The following is an 18,841-nucleotide window of genomic DNA, read 5'->3' as shown; positions in this document are numbered from 1 at the left end:
TTTCTTGGCCTATGGTTATCTTTGCCAACAACTTTCCCTACCATTGAACCTGAAAATATACTACTTGTAGAAATTTTTACTTTTGTTGTATACAGTACAACCAAGTGCTGTATACAAGTTGTATACACTAATTATTCATTGAAATGAATAAGATAGCTTCTTAAACATGAACCTAATGCTACTAAGAACAACAGTAGTACCAGACCCTCTATAAAGTTATTTTCTAAGGTGATGGCTTACCAAATAACAAAATAAGCAAGTGTCTGTTGCGCTCAGATTTTTGGAAATAATTATGTGTGATAACCATTATAATTTGTGTGAGCTAATTTGTTTTTTAAGTTTGCTTATCATATTTATGCTACACATAAATTTCTAAAACCTCTGGAGGAAATATTACATAATTGACTTCGATGTTTTACTTAACCACTGATAATCACTAAAATATTTTTCATAGATTGATGAACACAGAATATGTGTTTGTGTAAGGAAACGACCACTCAATAAAAAAGGTATGATGCTTAATGAGCTCTAATGAAAGATTAGTTTTATCTTATTTGTAATGTATTTTGATAATTCCATAAATTACGTTGGTTTGAAAGAGTTAAATATGAATCATTTTCTTTCATTTGTACATGTCCATTAAGTAGATTTCTGTGGCTACATTTATTGATTTGTTATTACTTTGAGTCATTGCCGCTCTTGGTTCTAGCTTCACAGAAATCTTGATTCCCTCCCCCCCAACTTTGTTATTGAAACGTTTTGTCTTACTGAATGGCATATCTATGGCATATCTTTATGTTTAAAAACTGATTACTTTTATCTAAATTCGTACTACTTAAATTATTTTTGTACATTAATTCAAATGCTGTGGAAATTACTGGACATTGATTTTCATTTATTCTTTTAGAAACGCAAATGAAAGATCTTGATGTAATCACAATCCCTAGTAAAGATGTTGTGATGGTACATGAACCAAAACAAAAAGTAGATTTAACAAGGTACCTGGAAAACCAAACATTTCGTTTTGATTATGCCTTTGATGACTCAGCGCCTAATGAAATGGTTTACAGGTAGGTAAATTCCTTTTGAATCAGAACTTCATTCTTATGCCTTGCATTTATCACTACCATAAAATTTACATTGATCTCAGCATATCTCTCCAGAGGTATAATACTCTTTTTCATTGAGTTTAAACAAGAAAATATAATAAATGCTATAATGAATATTAAGACTTGTTCTTTTTAGTGCTCCCAAAATGTATAGTTTTCATTACTAATTAATTTATTATACATATTATACACATATGCATACATGCCATATTTATGAATAAGAAATTTCCGTATCTTGAAAATGTTAACATTTCTGTTAAACTTAGGGAATGAGGTATGATGAGAAGGACTTTTATTTTTCACTCTTTATTCTTTGTACTGTTTAAGAAATTTGAAAATACTTGATAAAATATATCACTACATCAAGTAAAAAGTTCTGTAAATCTATTTGTATCTTCCTAATTTTTATCACTTGAAAGGTTTGGGGTAGTTTTAGTACATGAAATTCTTACATGTTCATATAGTCAATTAATAAACAGTTCAAACTTGCATATATTACACATTGATATCCCAAATTTTTATGCCAAATATAGATGTTCATGCATCAGTTATCAGACATTCATTTCTATTATTATAACAGTTAACTTTAACATCATTGCTATCTTAGTCTGTATAGAGATACCTTTGCGGTTACTTCAGTCCTCTGTTTTGTTGCCCTTTTATTATATAAAAATGACTGGACGTAAGAAAATTAAAGAATTGAAGGTGTTAAAAATGAAACTGTTGAGACCAACTTCACTGGTTTTAAGCTAGTAAACCGAGAGTTCAGTTGTAAGGAAAGAGAACAAAGTTAACTTATGAAATACTAGAAATTTTGTGAAGAATGTGTTTAAAAAGGGAATTATAATTTTAAATTGAATAATATTTCTTAGCTTTCTGAGAACAGTCTTCTCTTCTCCCTCACTCTCTCCTCTGCTTTCACTCCTGCCTCATAAAATACTTGTTTGACTTCTATAATCATTTTCAAGAAATAATTATAAAGATATATCTTGTCTACTTGCTAGATTTAGTAAACATTGTCTTGCCCTATATGTATGCCAGTATTAATCTTACCCCTTATCTCTTATCCTTAACTTTTTTGGATTGAGAAGTTACACATTTTTTTGTCTAATCACCCTGCAGATGCAGACTCATTTCTGATTCTGTTTAATCAGAACTTTCTTCTGCTCCTTTTTTTCTATATTCTTTAGTTTTGCCTTATCCTTAAAAAATCAGCAGAGCTATATAAAGTGTTCCAGTTAGACATTATGTTAAAGCCTGTATAAAAAATAGATTTGTCTTCTATCATACTTTTTAGTGCTCTGCTCAATGAGAAAGTATTTGTTGTCCCCCCCCCACCTTTTTTAACTGTATCAATGGATTATAGCAACATGGTTGAAAAATAATTCATGCAGCCATGGTATTTTGTGATCCTTCTTCTGAGTCAAGATTATCAGCTCAGAACTCAGTCTTATAAACGTAATTTATATTCTTTTCCTATAAATATAAATTACTTGTCCACATTGAAGCAAATCTTAATCATTTTTCTCTACTTAAACAGCAAAGAGATAACATTTTTGCAGGTTTTTTTTCCCCATTAGCTTTTCTCTATTCAAATTATCACTCTTGATTCTGTTTTGATTAAAATTGTAATGGATCCTTTTTTTTTTTTTTTGGATGAGGGGATATTGGTTTCATCATATATATCTTGTCTTGCTAATATTACTGTTTTTTATTATTCTATTTTAAAACTTTTCCTACTTTTCCTCTATATAAGTCTTAACTCAGTTAATACTAGTTTTTATTTTGTTCATTACCATTGTTAACCATTGTTTTGGAATTATTGCTTGAAATTATGATTTAAATATGCTTTAAACAATTCTGGGATATGGTTAATTAAGATTTTCCACAAATTATTGGCTTCAGTTGTGGCTTGTAAGACTTGGTATTAGTGTTGCTATTTGTTTAACTTAAATATTGCCAGCAAACTCTGACAGATGCATTTAATTTTAAGGTTTACAGCTAGACCACTGGTGGAAACTATATTCGAAAGAGGAATGGCTACATGCTTTGCTTATGGGCAAACTGGAAGTGGAAAAACCCATGTAAGTAATTCATTAAAGTTACTTCCTGGTATGAAGCTACAGTTTATTTTTCTTTTAACTTAATTCTAAGACCTCAATTCTTAAGATTTTTTCTTGAATAACAGCTATTATTCTTTCTTTATTTTCTTTTTAACATATAGACTATGGGTGGTGACTTTTCAGGAAAGAATCAGGATTGTTCCAAAGGGATTTATGCATTAGCAGGTAACTTGTTTTTACATATAGTTTGCAGTATTCTTACTGGATTTTATTCAGGTCTCTTTGAAATAGGACTTTTGGAAATATTGTCTGGGATTTTAAGGGCAAGTGTAATATACTTACTGTATGTCATATTAATTACAGGTTATCAGATTACTTGAAAAGAACTATGAGATAAAGCTTTTGGAGACAGAAATTGTGATTATATTTGTGACAGTGTAGTCTGTGGCACATCGAGTATTTATTGTTGAACAGTTGAATTGTGAAAAGTTTTGGTTTTGTATGGTTACAAGAGTAACCTTATTATGACCAGCTATAATTTTATGCTATTTAGAAGGATAGGTAGTAGCATGCTTTTTTTGAATATGAAAGAAGTAGCATCTAGACCTTAAATGTAAACAAAAACAAAAAAACTATTACTACTGTTGTTTTAGAATTAACATTAACTTTAGTCTTTATTTTTATTATTGATATTTTCATTCTAGACATTGATAAACTTATTCATCTAAAAAGAGGAAATGTGAATTGCTTTTAAAAGATAATATTTATTATATCTTAACAATTTTCTGTATATGAAATTCTTGATAGCTCGAGATGTCTTTTTAATGCTGAAGAAGCCAAACTATAAGAAATTAGAACTTCAAGTATATGCAACCTTTTTTGAAATTTATAGTGGAAAGGTAAGTTAAATTTTTTATGTGTACTGGAATATTATGTTAAAATTTGTTACGAGATTTTTTTAAATGTCCTTTAAAACTTTTCAGCTTTAATGTTGAGTGTTATTTCTACTCTGATAATGCTTTGAAATTTTCAGACTTTGACTCATTTCTTAGAACTGATTCTTCTTTTTGAAAAACTAGTGTTCTAATTTAAACATGGTTTTTTGTAGGTGTTTGACTTGCTAAACAGGAAGACGAAATTAAGAGTGCTAGAAGATGGAAAACAGCAGGTTCAAGTGGTGGGATTACAGGAACGGGAAGTCAAATGTGTTGAAGATGTACTGAAACTCATTGACATAGGCAACAGTTGCAGGTAAATTTTCTCATTTTAAGTAAGTAAGGGAAACTTAATTTCCTAATCAGTTTTACATATTTGATACAGCATAACAACAAAATGAAGGTGTTAGTCAGTGTACCTTGGAAGTAAAAATCTTTGTTCATAAAAACTTGTGTTATTACATGTAATGTTTGAGTAACATCTATTATATACAAATTTAAAGTATTGTTAACTCAAAATGTTTGTTTTGTATCTCGATGAGAACTTTTTTTTTTTTTTTTAATGAAAATACCACGATTTGAATATGTACATTGAAATTGTTATATATCAAAATTTCCTTAATCACATTGTAGAACATCCGGTCAGACGTCGGCAAATGCGCATTCATCTCGGAGCCATGCGGTGTTTCAGATTATTCTTAGAAGGAAAGGAAAACTACATGGCAAATTTTCTCTCATTGATTTGGCTGGAAATGAAAGAGGAGCTGATACTTCGAGTGCAGACAGGCAAACTAGGCTTGAAGGTGCTGAAATTAATAAAAGCCTTTTAGCGCTCAAGGTAAATAAAACATATTTTATTGTGAAAGATCTTTGTCTTTTACTGTAATATTGTTTACTCAGCCACAAAATGAGAATATTTGTTTTGTCCAGTATGTAAGAGAGGTTATCAAAATTTAGTTGTTTATATTTAGTTATAGATTTATATTGTACCCAGTATTTTTCTTTGCACACATTATTCATTCAGTTCAGATTACAGTAGATGAGGAATAAGTGGGTTGGCTACTGAGGGAGATTCCAAAGGTCCTTAATTAGTCATACTTTCTGATTAAGGAAGGCAAGGAACCACAGAACTGAGCTAAGAAATAATTTCTTAGAAAAAATGTGGAATAGCTTTCAAAAAGTTGGGCCAGGCTATTACATTTCTTTCTTGAGTAGAAAACCAAAGGTTGAAAGAACTACAGTAAAGTATTTCATGCTTTTTCTTTTGGTTTGCCGCTTTAAAAGCTTAAGATTTTAGTCATTGCCTGTCACTTCTAAATACTAAGCACAAGCATCTTTTGGAATAATGAGCTAGGTTTTTTGTTGTTGTTGTTTTGTTTTGCATTTTCTTAAATTAGGGTTTATGGGAACATCTTTAATATGCTGTAAAGCTGTTAGTAGAATTTTCAGAGCTGATCAGAGAGACCTTTAAAAATACGTTAATTAAGATTACTCTGTATAAAAAGTCTAATCTGTGAGACTTGCTTTCTTCATTTTCAGGAGTGCATCAGAGCCTTAGGTAGAAATAAACCTCACACTCCTTTCCGAGCAAGTAAACTCACTCAGGTGTTAAGAGATTCATTCATAGGTGAAAACTCCCGCACTTGCATGGTAAGTTATTTTTGGTTTTGTTTTGTTTTGTCGCAAGGAAATAACCATATACAGTATTTGTGGGAAACTTACAACATATATTGACAAACATTGAATCTTCCATTGTAAGATATACAGTGATACTTAAGATGAGTTCCCTGTCAGTGTGATAGAGAGGATTATATTACAGTTATAATGCCTTCAGCTAGTTCCAACATCTGGGTTTTCTCGAGGCTTGGTCACCATTGATTGCCTTTTTTCTTGAGTATGGCTCACACTTTCCTTTTTCTGTGTATGTCTAGAAATTTTGGACATTATTAATGATTACCTTACAGAGACACTGGATTCTGTTGTGTTCTTGTGAAGATTATTGATTTTTTTGTTTTGTTTTAAATGGCAGTTAACTTAGCTAAACTTATTTCAAACTCTTATTTTATTTCTTCTGCAGTAGTAAACAACTGAAATTAAAATCTCTGTTTAGTTTCTGTAGACTTAGCTATGTTGTTTGGAGTTCTGCGCATACCTAGTTTGGGGGTCTGCTGGAGATTTGGGCAGTTAATAGTTGATACGGAGAATTTGAGTTTCCCCATTTGCTGTTCTTTCCTTTCTGGACTTTTCCCTTCACCTTCAGCTGCTGTAGTTGGCTCCTCTCCCCTTTCTCCTCAACTCTGTCCTTTGGTTTCCTCACCAGTACTACTGCAAGTTTCTAATCAAGTTTTTGTTGTCAAGTTTGCCATCAGGTTAAAAAGCTGCCAAAAAAAAAAAAAAAAAAAGAGGAGGCGGGAGCCGTGCAATCTATACTTTTGCCTTTTTCTAGGTGTTGACCTCCTCCATTTTCTGCCAGAATTTGCTCATTTTCTGGTGCTTTCAGAGAGTTGTTTATATTTTAACCGAAGTTTATAATTATTACCTAATCATGACTAGGAGATAGCGAATTATCTTGAAGTTCGGTTATCATTAGTCTTTATTTTTAGATATCAGTGTTAAGATTAGACCTAAATGAACTATATGTCAGTGTTTTTGTTTTGATCATTTATAACATTTTCTTTACCTTTGTATTTTTTCCCATAGATTGCCACAATCTCTCCAGGAATGGCATCCTGTGAAAATACTCTTAATACGTTAAGATACGCAAATAGGTATGAGAGATGGTTCTCCATTTTGAAATTTTGAAGCAAATAGAATATGATTTAATATGTGATAAGGCAAATCTCACTGCATTGTTCTTTTAATTTTCCAAAAGGTTTTTTGTGTGTTACTCTTTAAGATGATATTTAGAATTATTTTGTCAAGTTCTGAAAATGTTTGGAATATATTATGTAATTTGGGGAAGAATTGGTATCTTCAGTAGGATTAGTCTTTCTATCCTAGAAAATGATATTATTTTCATTTCACAAAGTTATATTTCATAATATTGTATTACGTTTAAATCGTAAATTTTCCTATTGAGACTGAGTACATTTGTCACTTGAACTTAGAGATAAAATTTCTTTTTGTAATCCTTTTCTAGCATGGAGATTCTCTTAATTTTACTGAACACAAGTGTTTGTCCTATTTCTTTTAATCATTGTGGAAATTTTATTTTTAACCTTGTCCCAAAATGTGAAATACATATGTATACAGAATAGTACCCAAGACGTTAATGAACAACTTAGTGAATACTTACAAAGTGAAAACTCCAGTCACCAGATCAGGAAATAGAACATTGCCTGCCTCCAGAAGGTCTCCTGTATGTCCCTTCCTGAACATTTGTGTGTCCTTTTACACATCATGAATAACGTGCTCAAATCTATCATTTCCTGTCCTGAGGGTAACTACTAATCCTGACTTATATGAAATAATTTTTCTATTTTTAAAAATAATTTTACTACCTACAAATGCATCCCTGAGCAACATCATGTAGCTGCATTTGAACTTTACATAAATGGAATCACACCGTTTATTCTTCTGTGTTTTGCTTTTGTTTCAACTGTTTTTGTTTTTTTTTTAATTTTTTTAAATTGTACTTTAGATGAAGGTTTACAGAGCAAACTAGTTTCTCATTAAACAATTAATACATACTATTTTGTGACGTTGGTTGCCAACCCCATGACATGTCAACACTCTCCCCTTCTCAACCTTGGGTTCCCCGTTACCAGCTTTCCTGTCCCCTCCTGCCTTCTCGTCCTTGCCCCTGGGCTGGTGTACCCATTTAGTCTCCTTTTGTTTTGTGGGCCTGTCTAATCTTTGACTGAAGGGTGAACCTCAGGAGTGTCTTCACGACTGAGCTATAACGGTGTCTGGGGGCCATTCTCTCAAGATTTCTCCAGTCTCTGCCAGACCAGTAAGTCTGGTCTTTTGTTGTTGTTGTGAGTTTGAATTTTGTTCTACATTTTTCCTCAGCTCTATCTGGGAACCTCTGTTGTGATCCCTGTCAGAGCAGTCGGTGGTGGTAGCTGAGCACCATCTAGTTGTGCTGGACTCAGTCTGGTGGAGGCTGTGGTAGTCATAGTCCTGAAAATGTTTTTTTTAATAATAGTAAAAACTGTTGGAAAGTATAAACCTGTTGACATTTTGTAAAAATCCATTAGTTTTTTTAAAAATGTAATAGAATTTTAATTATTTTTTAAGTTTAATCCTTTTTAAACTTTGAATTATGATCTCATAGCTGCAAATCTTTATTGTATTACTTTTAATTGACTTTTGGATATGTTGTATTTTATCATTAATTTAAAATGCTTATATCTACACAAAACTTCCAAAATTGTCATGGAAGAGATAAGCAGTTTAGTATAGTACCATCTTGACATGTTGTAAACAAATAATTGTGTCTTACTTTTTTAAAAACAGTCAAGCAGAATTTGTGCCTCTTTAATATTAAATCTATCTTCCCTTATGTAGACCATAGCAGACGTAGAAAACTGGTCAAAATTTTCTTCTGTTTTAATAAAAATCCTGAATAACATACCCAAATGCATCAAATTTATTTAAAAATTAAGCTTTATTGATTATCTGATCGTGGAAATGGATAAACATTTATTTTGGATGTGCATTTTGAGGTAGTGGTGGTTTACACATTTTTTAGGAAATTGGTTATATCTCGAGTGTTTAAAATTGTTTGTTTTTTAATACTTAGCATAGTGATTGAAGAGTTTTAGTTACCAAGTCAAAATACATTTTAATACTTGCTTCACCCCTTAGTGGAAACAAGGTCTAAGGAAGATTCTTCAACTTCTCTGTGCTTCAGTTTCCTGACCTTTAAAATTGGAAGATTAAGAATCATGTCCATCTTAAAGGATTGTTTTAAGGATAAAAGATGATCTCTGTAAAATGTTTAGCACAGTACCTGGAATATATTAAGTATATTAGTAATTTTTCCTATTTTTAGTTTAGTGAGCAATTCTGTTTTAAAAATTTAGATGTGAAAACAGTATTCTTTTGAATTCTTAAAATCATATACTTTGGAAGTGGTTTGTGGTAGTTGAGGGATTATTTATAGTAATACACATTGATTTTAATAAAGTGACAAGTCCATTTGCAATCAGATGACAAAATTGAGATATTTTAGAGGCGAATAGTGAAGGAAACTTTCGGAGTGAAGGAGTGGTTTGTCTCTAGGCAAAAGCAAGTCCAATATGTATTAAAATCAAATAGTAGCCTCTATCCTGAATGAGAGGCTCCCCGATGGCATAGTGGTTAAGTACTCGGCTGCTAACCAAAAGGTCGGCAGTTCAAATCCACCAGCCACTCCTTGGAAACTGTGGGGCAGTTCTACTCTGTCCTTGTAGGGTCATTATGAGTTGGAATAGACTTAATGGCAATGGATAGGTTTTTATCCTGAATCAGAGGGTACAATTTTTGGGTAATGAAGGTTAGAATGATTGGATCTTGGGTAAAAGAATAATTAAGAGTTTTTTTTAAGGGGCATATTTGAGGACTCTGATTCTTGTATGGGAAACCCTGGTGGCGTAGTGGTTAAGTGCTACAGCTGCTAACCAAAGCGTCGGTAGTTCAGATCCACCAGGCGCTCCTTGGAAATTCTATGGGGCAGTTTTACTGTGTCCTATAGGGCCGAGTAATTCTTGTATATATTCTTGAGCAAGAGGGTTTTGAATAGAGGAAAAATACGTAAATAGGAACTAACAGAGTGTCTAAATTAGGAGATTCTGAAGCAGATAAGAAATGCGATTGGGAGTAAAAAGAGTTAAGTCATCATTGAGAAATTTAGATTTGGATGTTTCATAAAGAAGTTTTACAAAATGATTATAAAAAATGAATGGCAGATGAATCTAGTATTGAGCCTTTGACAGTAAATACTACCAATAGGTCAAAGAAAGATTATAAGTAGAAAAAATATATTAGTTTGAACTGTGTGAAAGTATTGATATTTGACTATTTTTGACTTACAAAAATAGGAATTTCTTATAGTTCAACCGGAGAGAAGTGATGAGAAAAACAATATGGTTAGTATATTGAAGTGGTTAAATAGCATGAGGTTTGTACTCATAGCTAGATTTGATTGTCAGGTCCTGCCATATTCTCATGGAATGAACTTAGTTAAGATAGACTATTTCTCCGAGCTAGTTTTCTCATCTATAAAATGGAGATTATAATATCACAAGGTTTTTGTAAGGATTAAATAATATAATGCCTAAAAATTGCTAGTCATAATACCTGACACATAGGAAGTACTAGATAAATGTTACCTACTGTTGTGAAATGGGGTTGGCCCAAAAAGCAACATGGGGAATCACAAAGATGGGGACAGAAAAGCCATAATTTGGCTAAGTAAAACAATTAGAGATGTTAGCAAAAGCAATTTAAATTTTATAGCTAAAGCCTTAGGCATCTTTCTTAATCAGAGTTCTTCATCTAAATCACCAAATGCAAAATTATTTAAGTAACTGACAGTTTTCTCAGTTCTCTTCAGGATGCTTTTCATAGTTGATACCATTCCAGATGTATAGGAGAGAAGTTAATTAATTACAAACAATGGATGCCTTTGAGACATTGGGACTTAATTCTCTTAGGTCCTGTTTGAGAGACGGCAAGAGTCTTGAGGACATACAATGCTAATAATATTATTCATGGTATTGAGTGCAGGAGGAAATTAGATTGAATGGTCATGTAATAAATATAAGGGACATTTCAAATTTAGGTGATGGCCAAGTTAAACTTCCAGGTAGGATTATGAGAAGAGGGGAAAATATGCCAGAAAGGAAGGGTTTAGGACTACAGAGCCAAGGGATCAATAATCTACATATCTTGAGTCACAATGGTATTGATTTCCTTTTCTAAACAAATTTAAATGAATACTAAATGAAAACTTTAAATGTATTGTACATTGCTGTTTTTACAAGAGCGTTTTCTTTTAATTTGTTGCTGTTCTGGTGCTGCAGAGTAAAGGAGTTTGGAATTAGTCCATCAGACATTCCCTTCTCACAGGGTAGTGGCAGTCGCCCTGATCTCTCTCCTTCTTATGAGTATGACGACTTTTCTCCTTCAATTACCAGGTCTACTTCATTGTATATATAAGATGTTTATTCTAATAATTTCTTTTGAATTGTACTATGTGTGAAACATTTCACTTCTTTTGTCCTGAGCCATTTTATTTTTCATTTTCATTTCATTTGGCAGGTGGTGGTGGTTCTGCATGATCTGCATTTTTATGTACTGTATTAATTTATTTGCTTTTAACTATTAATTTAGAGTTTAGGCTTCCTATTTCCCTTTATATTTTTTAAGGATGATGTCACTTTTGCATATTTATCACTAAAAATTAAAGAATTTTCTTTAAAATGAAGTTTACCTTTATTTTGCATGATCCTATAAATTTCCTTGTCTGCCAGGAAATAACGAGTATCTTCCTGACATGGAAAGCATACCCTTTCCCAAATGTGTAAATTTAAGTATAATAGGTAAACATTTGTTAAATAATAGAACTTAACATCGTTATTACGTTTATATATTAGAAATATAATTATTTTACATGTAGCTATTTTAATTGAGCATTATGACTACCAAAAATCTGCAAAGGGTATTAAATTCTCTGATTTCGGCAATGATCCATTTATTGATCTAAATTACATGGTTAACATTTTTTCTGTTCATATAATTTAATTGCAACGATTGTTTCTTATTTTTCTTAAAATACTGAATCTGCCTACCTGGCTAATTCTCATTTTTAATTATGCATAGTAATTATATTTAAACTAATTGTAAAGTTGCCTAAATAAATTCCAATTATAAATAACCAAACATTCCCTTAGTATGTCCACAGATTTCAGGTAAACTTGACCTGTAAAGCTGACATCATCAATCTTAATATGTTCATTGAATTGACTTCATATTGAATAGTCTGATATTTCTTGTTTTTCTGCGGGAGTCTTTATTAATTTCAGATGCCTTTTATATATTTATAGGGTGAAAGAATTAACTGTGGATCCAACTGCTGCTGGTGATGTTCGTCCAGTAATGCACCATCCACCAAACCAGATTGATGACTTAGAGACACAGTGGGGTGTGGGGAGTTCCCCTCAGAGAGATGATCTAAAACTTCTTTGTGAACAAAATGTGAGTGACATAGTTGTAACATCTAATCTTAGTTCATTTCATCAGTAGTGGAACTTAATAATTGAAAACTATCATTTAAATCAGATCAGCAAACTGACCTGTGGGCCAGCTATCTGTATTTTTATAAACAGTTTTATTGGAACACAGCCATACTCATTTATATATTGTCTGGCTGCTTTATCACTATAGCAGTAGGGACAGATCATATGGCCTACAAGCCAAAAATATTTACTATCTGGCCCTTTAAGAGTTTGCTAAGTCCTGATCCAAACTGTCTTCTTTTTTTTTTTGTTAAATATTGATACTGAAATTTGTGAATTTTTTAATTTTGGTGGAAAAGAACAAGTTAAAGAATTATACACATAGTATATCACATACAAAGCAAAACAAAAGAACCGTAGACATGCATATGTATTTAAAAGATTCATGAACTATATCAATTTATTTTAAGAAAGATCAAAACTCAAACATGGTAAAACACTAATATTTGTTAAATCTGGTTGCTTTTCTGTATTTTGAAATATTTAGTGATATTTATAATTTAAAAACTTGATCCCCCAATTACTCAAAAAATAATAAAACAATACATGCCAATTGTATAATGATAGAAGTGTATAAAGAAACAACAAAAAAGCACAACAAAACACGCTTTCATATAATTACTTTTAATATATTGGGGAAGAGAGGATCCTTTCTTTGTGTGTGATGTAAAAGTTAAATATGTAGTTTTTTAACTTTATTTTAAAATATGTACTCTATATAGTTTTACGGAGCCCTGGTGGCATAGTGGTTAAGAGCTCGGCTGCTAACCAAAAGTCGGCACTTTAAGTCCTCCAGCTGCTTCTTGGAAACCCTATGGGGCAGTTCTGCTCTGTCCTGTAGGGTCATTATGAGTCAGAATCGACTCGACAGCAACAGGTTTGATTTTTGTTTGTTTTTGTTTTTATATATTTTATATCATTTTTTCTCCATTAAGAATCCTGTTGTAAGAATTTTCCCATCATGATAAAAGGTGGCATTTATTAATTGCTTACTGCGTGACATATGTATTTGATAAGCATCTTACTTGTTATCTGATTTAATGCTCATAACTCTATGTGATAGATACTATCATTATCCCTACTTTATATCTGAAAAAACTGATACTCTAAGAGGTTAAATAACTTGGCAAAGATCCTACAAATTTGTAAGTGCTTAAGCTAGGATTAAAACTGGGTCTTTTTTATTCCACAGCCAAATCTTATGTGAACTAAACTACCTGCAATAAAATATTCTTTGTAAACATGATATTTAATGTCAGCATATCCCTAGGTTACCTCACAATTAGTTGTTAGCCAGTTTTTATACTCTGACCACCCAAACCCATTGCTGTTGAGTCAATTCCTACTTATAGCGACCCTATAGGACAGAGTAGAACTGCCCTGTAGGGTTTCCAAGGCTGTAAATTTTTATGGAAGCAGGCTGCCACATCTTTTACCCTGGGAGTGGCTGGTGGGTTCGAACTGCTGACCTTTTGGATAGTAGCCGAGCACTTTAACCACTTTACCACCAGGGCTCTTTTATACTTTCTAGCAGATATTAAATCCAAAATATCCTAGAGTTATAAATGAACATTGTACTTTTTGTTACCCTGTTCCAAATCACTGTCTGTTGTTGAAGCATTAGTTCTTAACCAGGGGTGATTTGGCCTCCTGAGGCAAAATGTCTGGAAACATTTTTCGTTGTCACAATGTGAGAATTACTACTGGCATCTACTGGATATAGGCCAGGGATACAACTAAACATCTTACAGTGCACATAACAGAACCATACATAAAGAATTATCTGGCCCAAAATGTCAGTAGTGTTGAAGTTGAGAAAACCTGGCTTCTTAGTTATCTAGTGCTGCTATAACAGATATACCACAAGTGGGTGGCTTTAACAAACACGTTTAGTTTCTCATTGTTTAGGAGGCTAGAAGTTTGAACTCAGGGTTCTGGCTCTAGGTGACAGCTTTCTCTGTTAGCTCTGGGGGAGGGTCCTTGTCTCTTTGCATCTTTTGTTCTTGGTGATGTGGTGTGGCATCGATCTTCCCCTAGTTGTGCTTCCTCGTTTAATCTGCTCTTTTTATATCTTAAAAGACATTGATTTAAGACACACCCTATACTAATACCGTCTCATTTACATAAAAAAGAAACACCATTCCCAAATGGGATCATAACCAAGGTATGGTGGTTAGGGTTTACAACACATATTTTGAGGGGACACAATTCAATCTATAGTACCTGGTTTAAAATGAGAATTCTAAACTTTGAACCATAGAAGTTAAAGAACTGAAAATGCGATCCTGGCCTGATTCCATCCCCCTGCCCCAAAAATTTTGAAGGTTACTGTATTCTTAGAATCTCTTAAAACAAACCCTGCATTGTATCTAGATATGGTGCTTTCCAAAGATGTGGAAAACCATAACAAGACAGGTACTCTCCATGGCACATCTTTCCATTTTATTCTTGCATCTGCAGGGCTACTTTATATGAAGAGGTTGGCTAGGTAACATAAACTAATCCAGAGGCTTTGAGTATAACATCATGAATTCTGCTTTAAGTGGATTTCCTTCAACTTTGCCACCCCCAGAGAACTATCTTAAGATGGTTCACCATTAACCTTTAGTTACGTATGGAGGCATGTGTACATATTGTCATTATTATACTAAGTCTTACTAGTAGGTTAAATAGTCTAGGATACATCCTAGAGATAAAACTAATATAGGTAGACAAATGAGAGCATAATGAAATGCATTTAGAATTCCAGAAGTAGAAGAAATTTGTATAGAAAAAAATATTATCAGTAGACCGCCTGGAAGTGATAGAAACTTGCATCATATCTGGAAGGAAAGGGAAGAAACAAGACATTCTTAGGATTGGGAGGTGAGCTGGGCAGATAAAATGAGTAAGAGTGTGTTGAGTGCTTGTGTTTATTAGAGAGAGAATATGAGAGAATGCCTACATGCCCTGATAAAAGGTAGCTTTTCCTGAAGAGAAGATAAAAAAGTTCTTTGATCAACTTGATAAACTTGGTAGCTTATTGGTAAAAGAGTTTAGAAGTTTACTTATAATGTTTAATTTAGCAACAATATGCATATATATATTTAGAATCATGTATTTGAAAAATAATTTTTTCCTACTCAAATGTTATTTAAGAATTTTACGTATACTTCTTCTGCATGGTTGTCTTTATCACTAGAGCCACATTTTGAGGAAATAAAATCAGTCGTTAGACATTGAGGTTAGGAAAGAAACTCAAAAAAGCTAGTCCAGCGATATTTTGGCTAAATGTAGGATCAAAATGTGGATATGTTGTATACATGTGTAGTTTTCTGTTGATGAAGTAAGATTGTGAATTGTCAACATATCCATAAAAACTGATAAGCAAATTGTATAGAGCAATTATGAAATTAAGATTTCACAAGACTTTATCAAATGTTTTATTAAAAATCATCAACTGTCTTCCTACCACCCATGAAATCACACAGTCATATATATTTTGGGCCAGTAAAAGCAGCACTTTTGAAGAACTATTTTAGAACAGAAAGTGGTGAAACTCCACCTGTAGTAGCTAGAGCTTGTGTTAATTGGTTTTTCCCACTTGCTATAAAGTATACCCGTTTTGTCATTTTTCTCCTCCTCCTCGTGGATTTTCTGATGGTTATATTATCTAAATTGTATTTGTTGAATTTATATAGATTCAGACAATATTCTTCCCATAAGATGTTAAAGAACCAAGTTTAGAATCTAAGATTATAATGTCAAATACATAATGTATTTTGACTGAGGTTAATATTTGAAACATTTGTCTAAAGATGTCATGCACATTAGGCCTGGTCTGGGTCTACCAGTTTTGAAAAATGTTTTAGTAAGAGGTAGTCCTTCAGAAAGGAGCCCTGGTGGTGCAATGGGTAAGTGCTCGGCTGCTATCTGAAAGGTGGGTGGTTTGAACCCACCCAGCAGCTCTGCAAAAGAAGGAGCTGGTGATCTGTTCCCCTAAGGATTACAGCCTAGAAAATCCTGTGGGTCAGGTCTGCTCTGTCATACCTAACAACAGCAGTCCTTCAGAACATTAATTTGAACGTCATAGTCATAGAAAACACTATCTTTTTCTCTCTCCTGGTGAAAAAAAATTTATATATAAAAATGCTAGTTAATTTTAAGGTTGAGAATAAAGTATAGCTAAAACAATGACAATCCCTTTTTCAAAAGTAAACAATACTGAGGGAATGTTGCAGTATAATTGTAGCTGGCAATAAATATATTTTTGAAAAGTTGCACTATTCCAAAAGAGATTACCTTTTTAGTGTAATTCTGCAGTAAAGCCAGGAGTTTATTGTTTCTTACTTAATACGCTTAAATTTTCATTATCTTATTGTTACATTAAATATTTTTGACCTATAGAAAGAAATTGTGGATTTGCCTTTCATGTATATTTTAGTAGTCTTTACCATTTAAACTTTCTCAAAGTCTAGCTGACATTTTTGCAAATGACATTGAAAAACTACCTTTATAACATTTAAAATGCAAACTTTATATTTTTTTAAACTATGTTTATTTTAAGGAAGAAGAGGTTTCTCCACAATTGTTTACTTTCCATGAAGCTGTCTCACAAATGGTGGAAATGGAAGAACAAGTTGTAGAAGATCACAGGGCAGTGTTCCAGGTAAAGTAAGACAGTACCTGTCGTCAAAATGTTTCTTTAAATAAATTAAGGTTTTCAGAATTCTTTGAATATCCTGCTATTCTAAAAAATACTTGTTTATGTGCATTGCGTTGTCAGTCAAGGTTTTCTTTAGCTAACCCTGCTCGCTGGGGGTTAATCTAGGGAGGCTGAGATCATCCCTCTGAAGTGTGTGGTGCATGATAAATCCCATTCCACATGCCAGCTACATCCTGTGGAAATCTCAGCTTCCTTTTCCTGGTCAGTTCAGATGTCAGCTGCTCCATGCAGCCCTTTCTGTCTCATCTTTATTAACCCTGGGCTAGGGCAGCGGGCAGTGCTGCTGCTGCTTCTTGTGTCTGATAATCTATTGGAACAGCTCACAAACTCCAGGGAAAGGAGCTATCTTTAATCTAGCAGAAAAAAGGATACAAACACATGGGGCAAGGTTTGGGAGGGATCTCAGCACAGAGCTTCCATGTCCTCCAGGGGGCACACTTACCCTCCCAACGTCAGATGCTTGCTGTCACCACCCAGTAAGCTCAGTTGAGCCTCTGTCTGCCAGGGGCTTTATTGGCCTCACCACGTAAGCCATGGTAGATTATATCGTGCCTCCTGAGGCTGAGTCAGCATTGGTCCCTCTTGGTCTGGTTATCCTCCTCTCATTGGCCTCAGGTGCAGTCACATTCTCAGGAACTGGGACCAAAGGCCGAATTGTTTATTCTAAGGGGGTTCCACACCTTGCATGTGTGAATATGTGTATAAGGCATATGACATGACACGTTTGGAATAAAATGCATGATGGCTACAAAAAACCTTTCTTTGCACGATGGTGAAAAGGTCAACTTAATTTACCATTCTTTCCCCCCTTTGTTTTCATCAGTTGTTCATTTTTAAAAAACTATTGAACTTCTGCCCACCACTAGTCCTTTCTTCATGTTAGGCCAGTTTATTTGACACCAGTAAGAAAAAAGACTCTTCTAAAGGGTATTAGCAGTTGAAGAAATGTCATTCTTTGCAAAAAAAGAAGACTGCTTCAGGAGATGGAGAATTATTGCTGTGACTGAGCTGTCAGTGACAGATTGAGTGAGGGGTGTTATGTCCCTGCATGTAGTAACTCCTTACTGTTTATCCCATTGTGTTTCATCTGTTAAAAGCACTTTTACTGTACAATCCTCCTTTATTCCCCCTTTTTTAAAAAGAAAATATCCTGGAGAGGGATATTTATGACTTCCTGTAGTACGGATCCTTTCTGAGAAAAAAAATAAACAATAACTCATTCTCCCTTACTGAACTGTATTCCTTCTCTGATGCTGAAGAAATCTTTATCTATAAACAAATATTAAGGTGCCTCAGCTCTAGATCATTCAGTTACCTGTACGAACCACTCAAATATATGAGAACACTGTTCCTTAATAGGATGTACATTCATTAAAACTGTCAGAGTTTTAGTCAAGTCCTTGTTATGAAAATCTGTTTAGAGGCCTAAGTGTTGAGATTAAGTCACAAAAAGACAAGTCTCATAGTTGTTGCTTGGCAGAACTGGGTGTTCTCTCAATTTAGTATTCTTTTAACAATTCCAGGTATTGTTACTCCATACTAGAATCTGTTATTTCTCAAAATAGGGTTTTTTTTAAAAAATAAAGCGCATAGCTGAAGGATAAGAAAAAAAATTGTGTGTGTATGTGTTCTAGTATATATATACGTAGACACCTATACGTAGGTTAACCACTTCTGCCTGATGATACATAGTTTTTGTTTTTTTTTTATATTTTATTGTACTTCAGGTGAAGGCTTACAGAACAAATAGTTTCTCATGAAACAGTAGTACACATGTTGTTTTATGACATTGGTTAACAACCCCACA

At 33.2% G+C, this 18,841-nt stretch overlaps 1 protein-coding gene across 8 annotated transcripts in view; it reads left to right on the top strand.

Annotated features, from left to right (window-relative positions):
- Positions 1-18,841, top strand: part of KIF2A (kinesin family member 2A) — an 80,025-nt gene that overhangs the window by 55,955 nt on the left and 5,229 nt on the right. For 7 of the 8 annotated variants that reach the window (XM_004374558.1, XM_004374557.1, XM_023729620.1 and 4 more), the window contains 11 exons: positions 455-509; positions 908-1,070; positions 3,103-3,193; positions 3,334-3,397; positions 3,980-4,071; positions 4,281-4,423; positions 4,741-4,945; positions 5,647-5,757; positions 6,808-6,875; positions 12,138-12,288; positions 16,876-16,977. In XM_004374558.1, the coding sequence (XP_004374615.1) occupies positions 455-509; positions 908-1,070; positions 3,103-3,193; positions 3,334-3,397; positions 3,980-4,071; positions 4,281-4,423; positions 4,741-4,945; positions 5,647-5,757; positions 6,808-6,875; positions 12,138-12,288; positions 16,876-16,977 (1,245 nt within the window). Of the gene's footprint in view, positions 1-454; positions 510-907; positions 1,071-3,102; positions 3,194-3,333; positions 3,398-3,979; positions 4,072-4,280; positions 4,424-4,740; positions 4,946-5,646; positions 5,758-6,807; positions 6,876-11,114; positions 11,229-12,137; positions 12,289-16,875; positions 16,978-18,841 lie in introns of all 8 variants that reach the window. The other variant, XM_004374556.2, reaches the window with a different exon arrangement.

The sequence above is a fragment of the Trichechus manatus genome, unplaced genomic scaffold (genome assembly GCF_000243295.1).
Source record: "Trichechus manatus latirostris isolate Lorelei unplaced genomic scaffold, TriManLat1.0 scaffold00029, whole genome shotgun sequence".
Classification (NCBI taxonomy): domain Eukaryota; kingdom Metazoa; phylum Chordata; class Mammalia; order Sirenia; family Trichechidae; genus Trichechus; species Trichechus manatus.
Note: the sequence above shows the minus strand (reverse complement) of the source record. Positions and strands in the feature narration are given on the sequence as shown.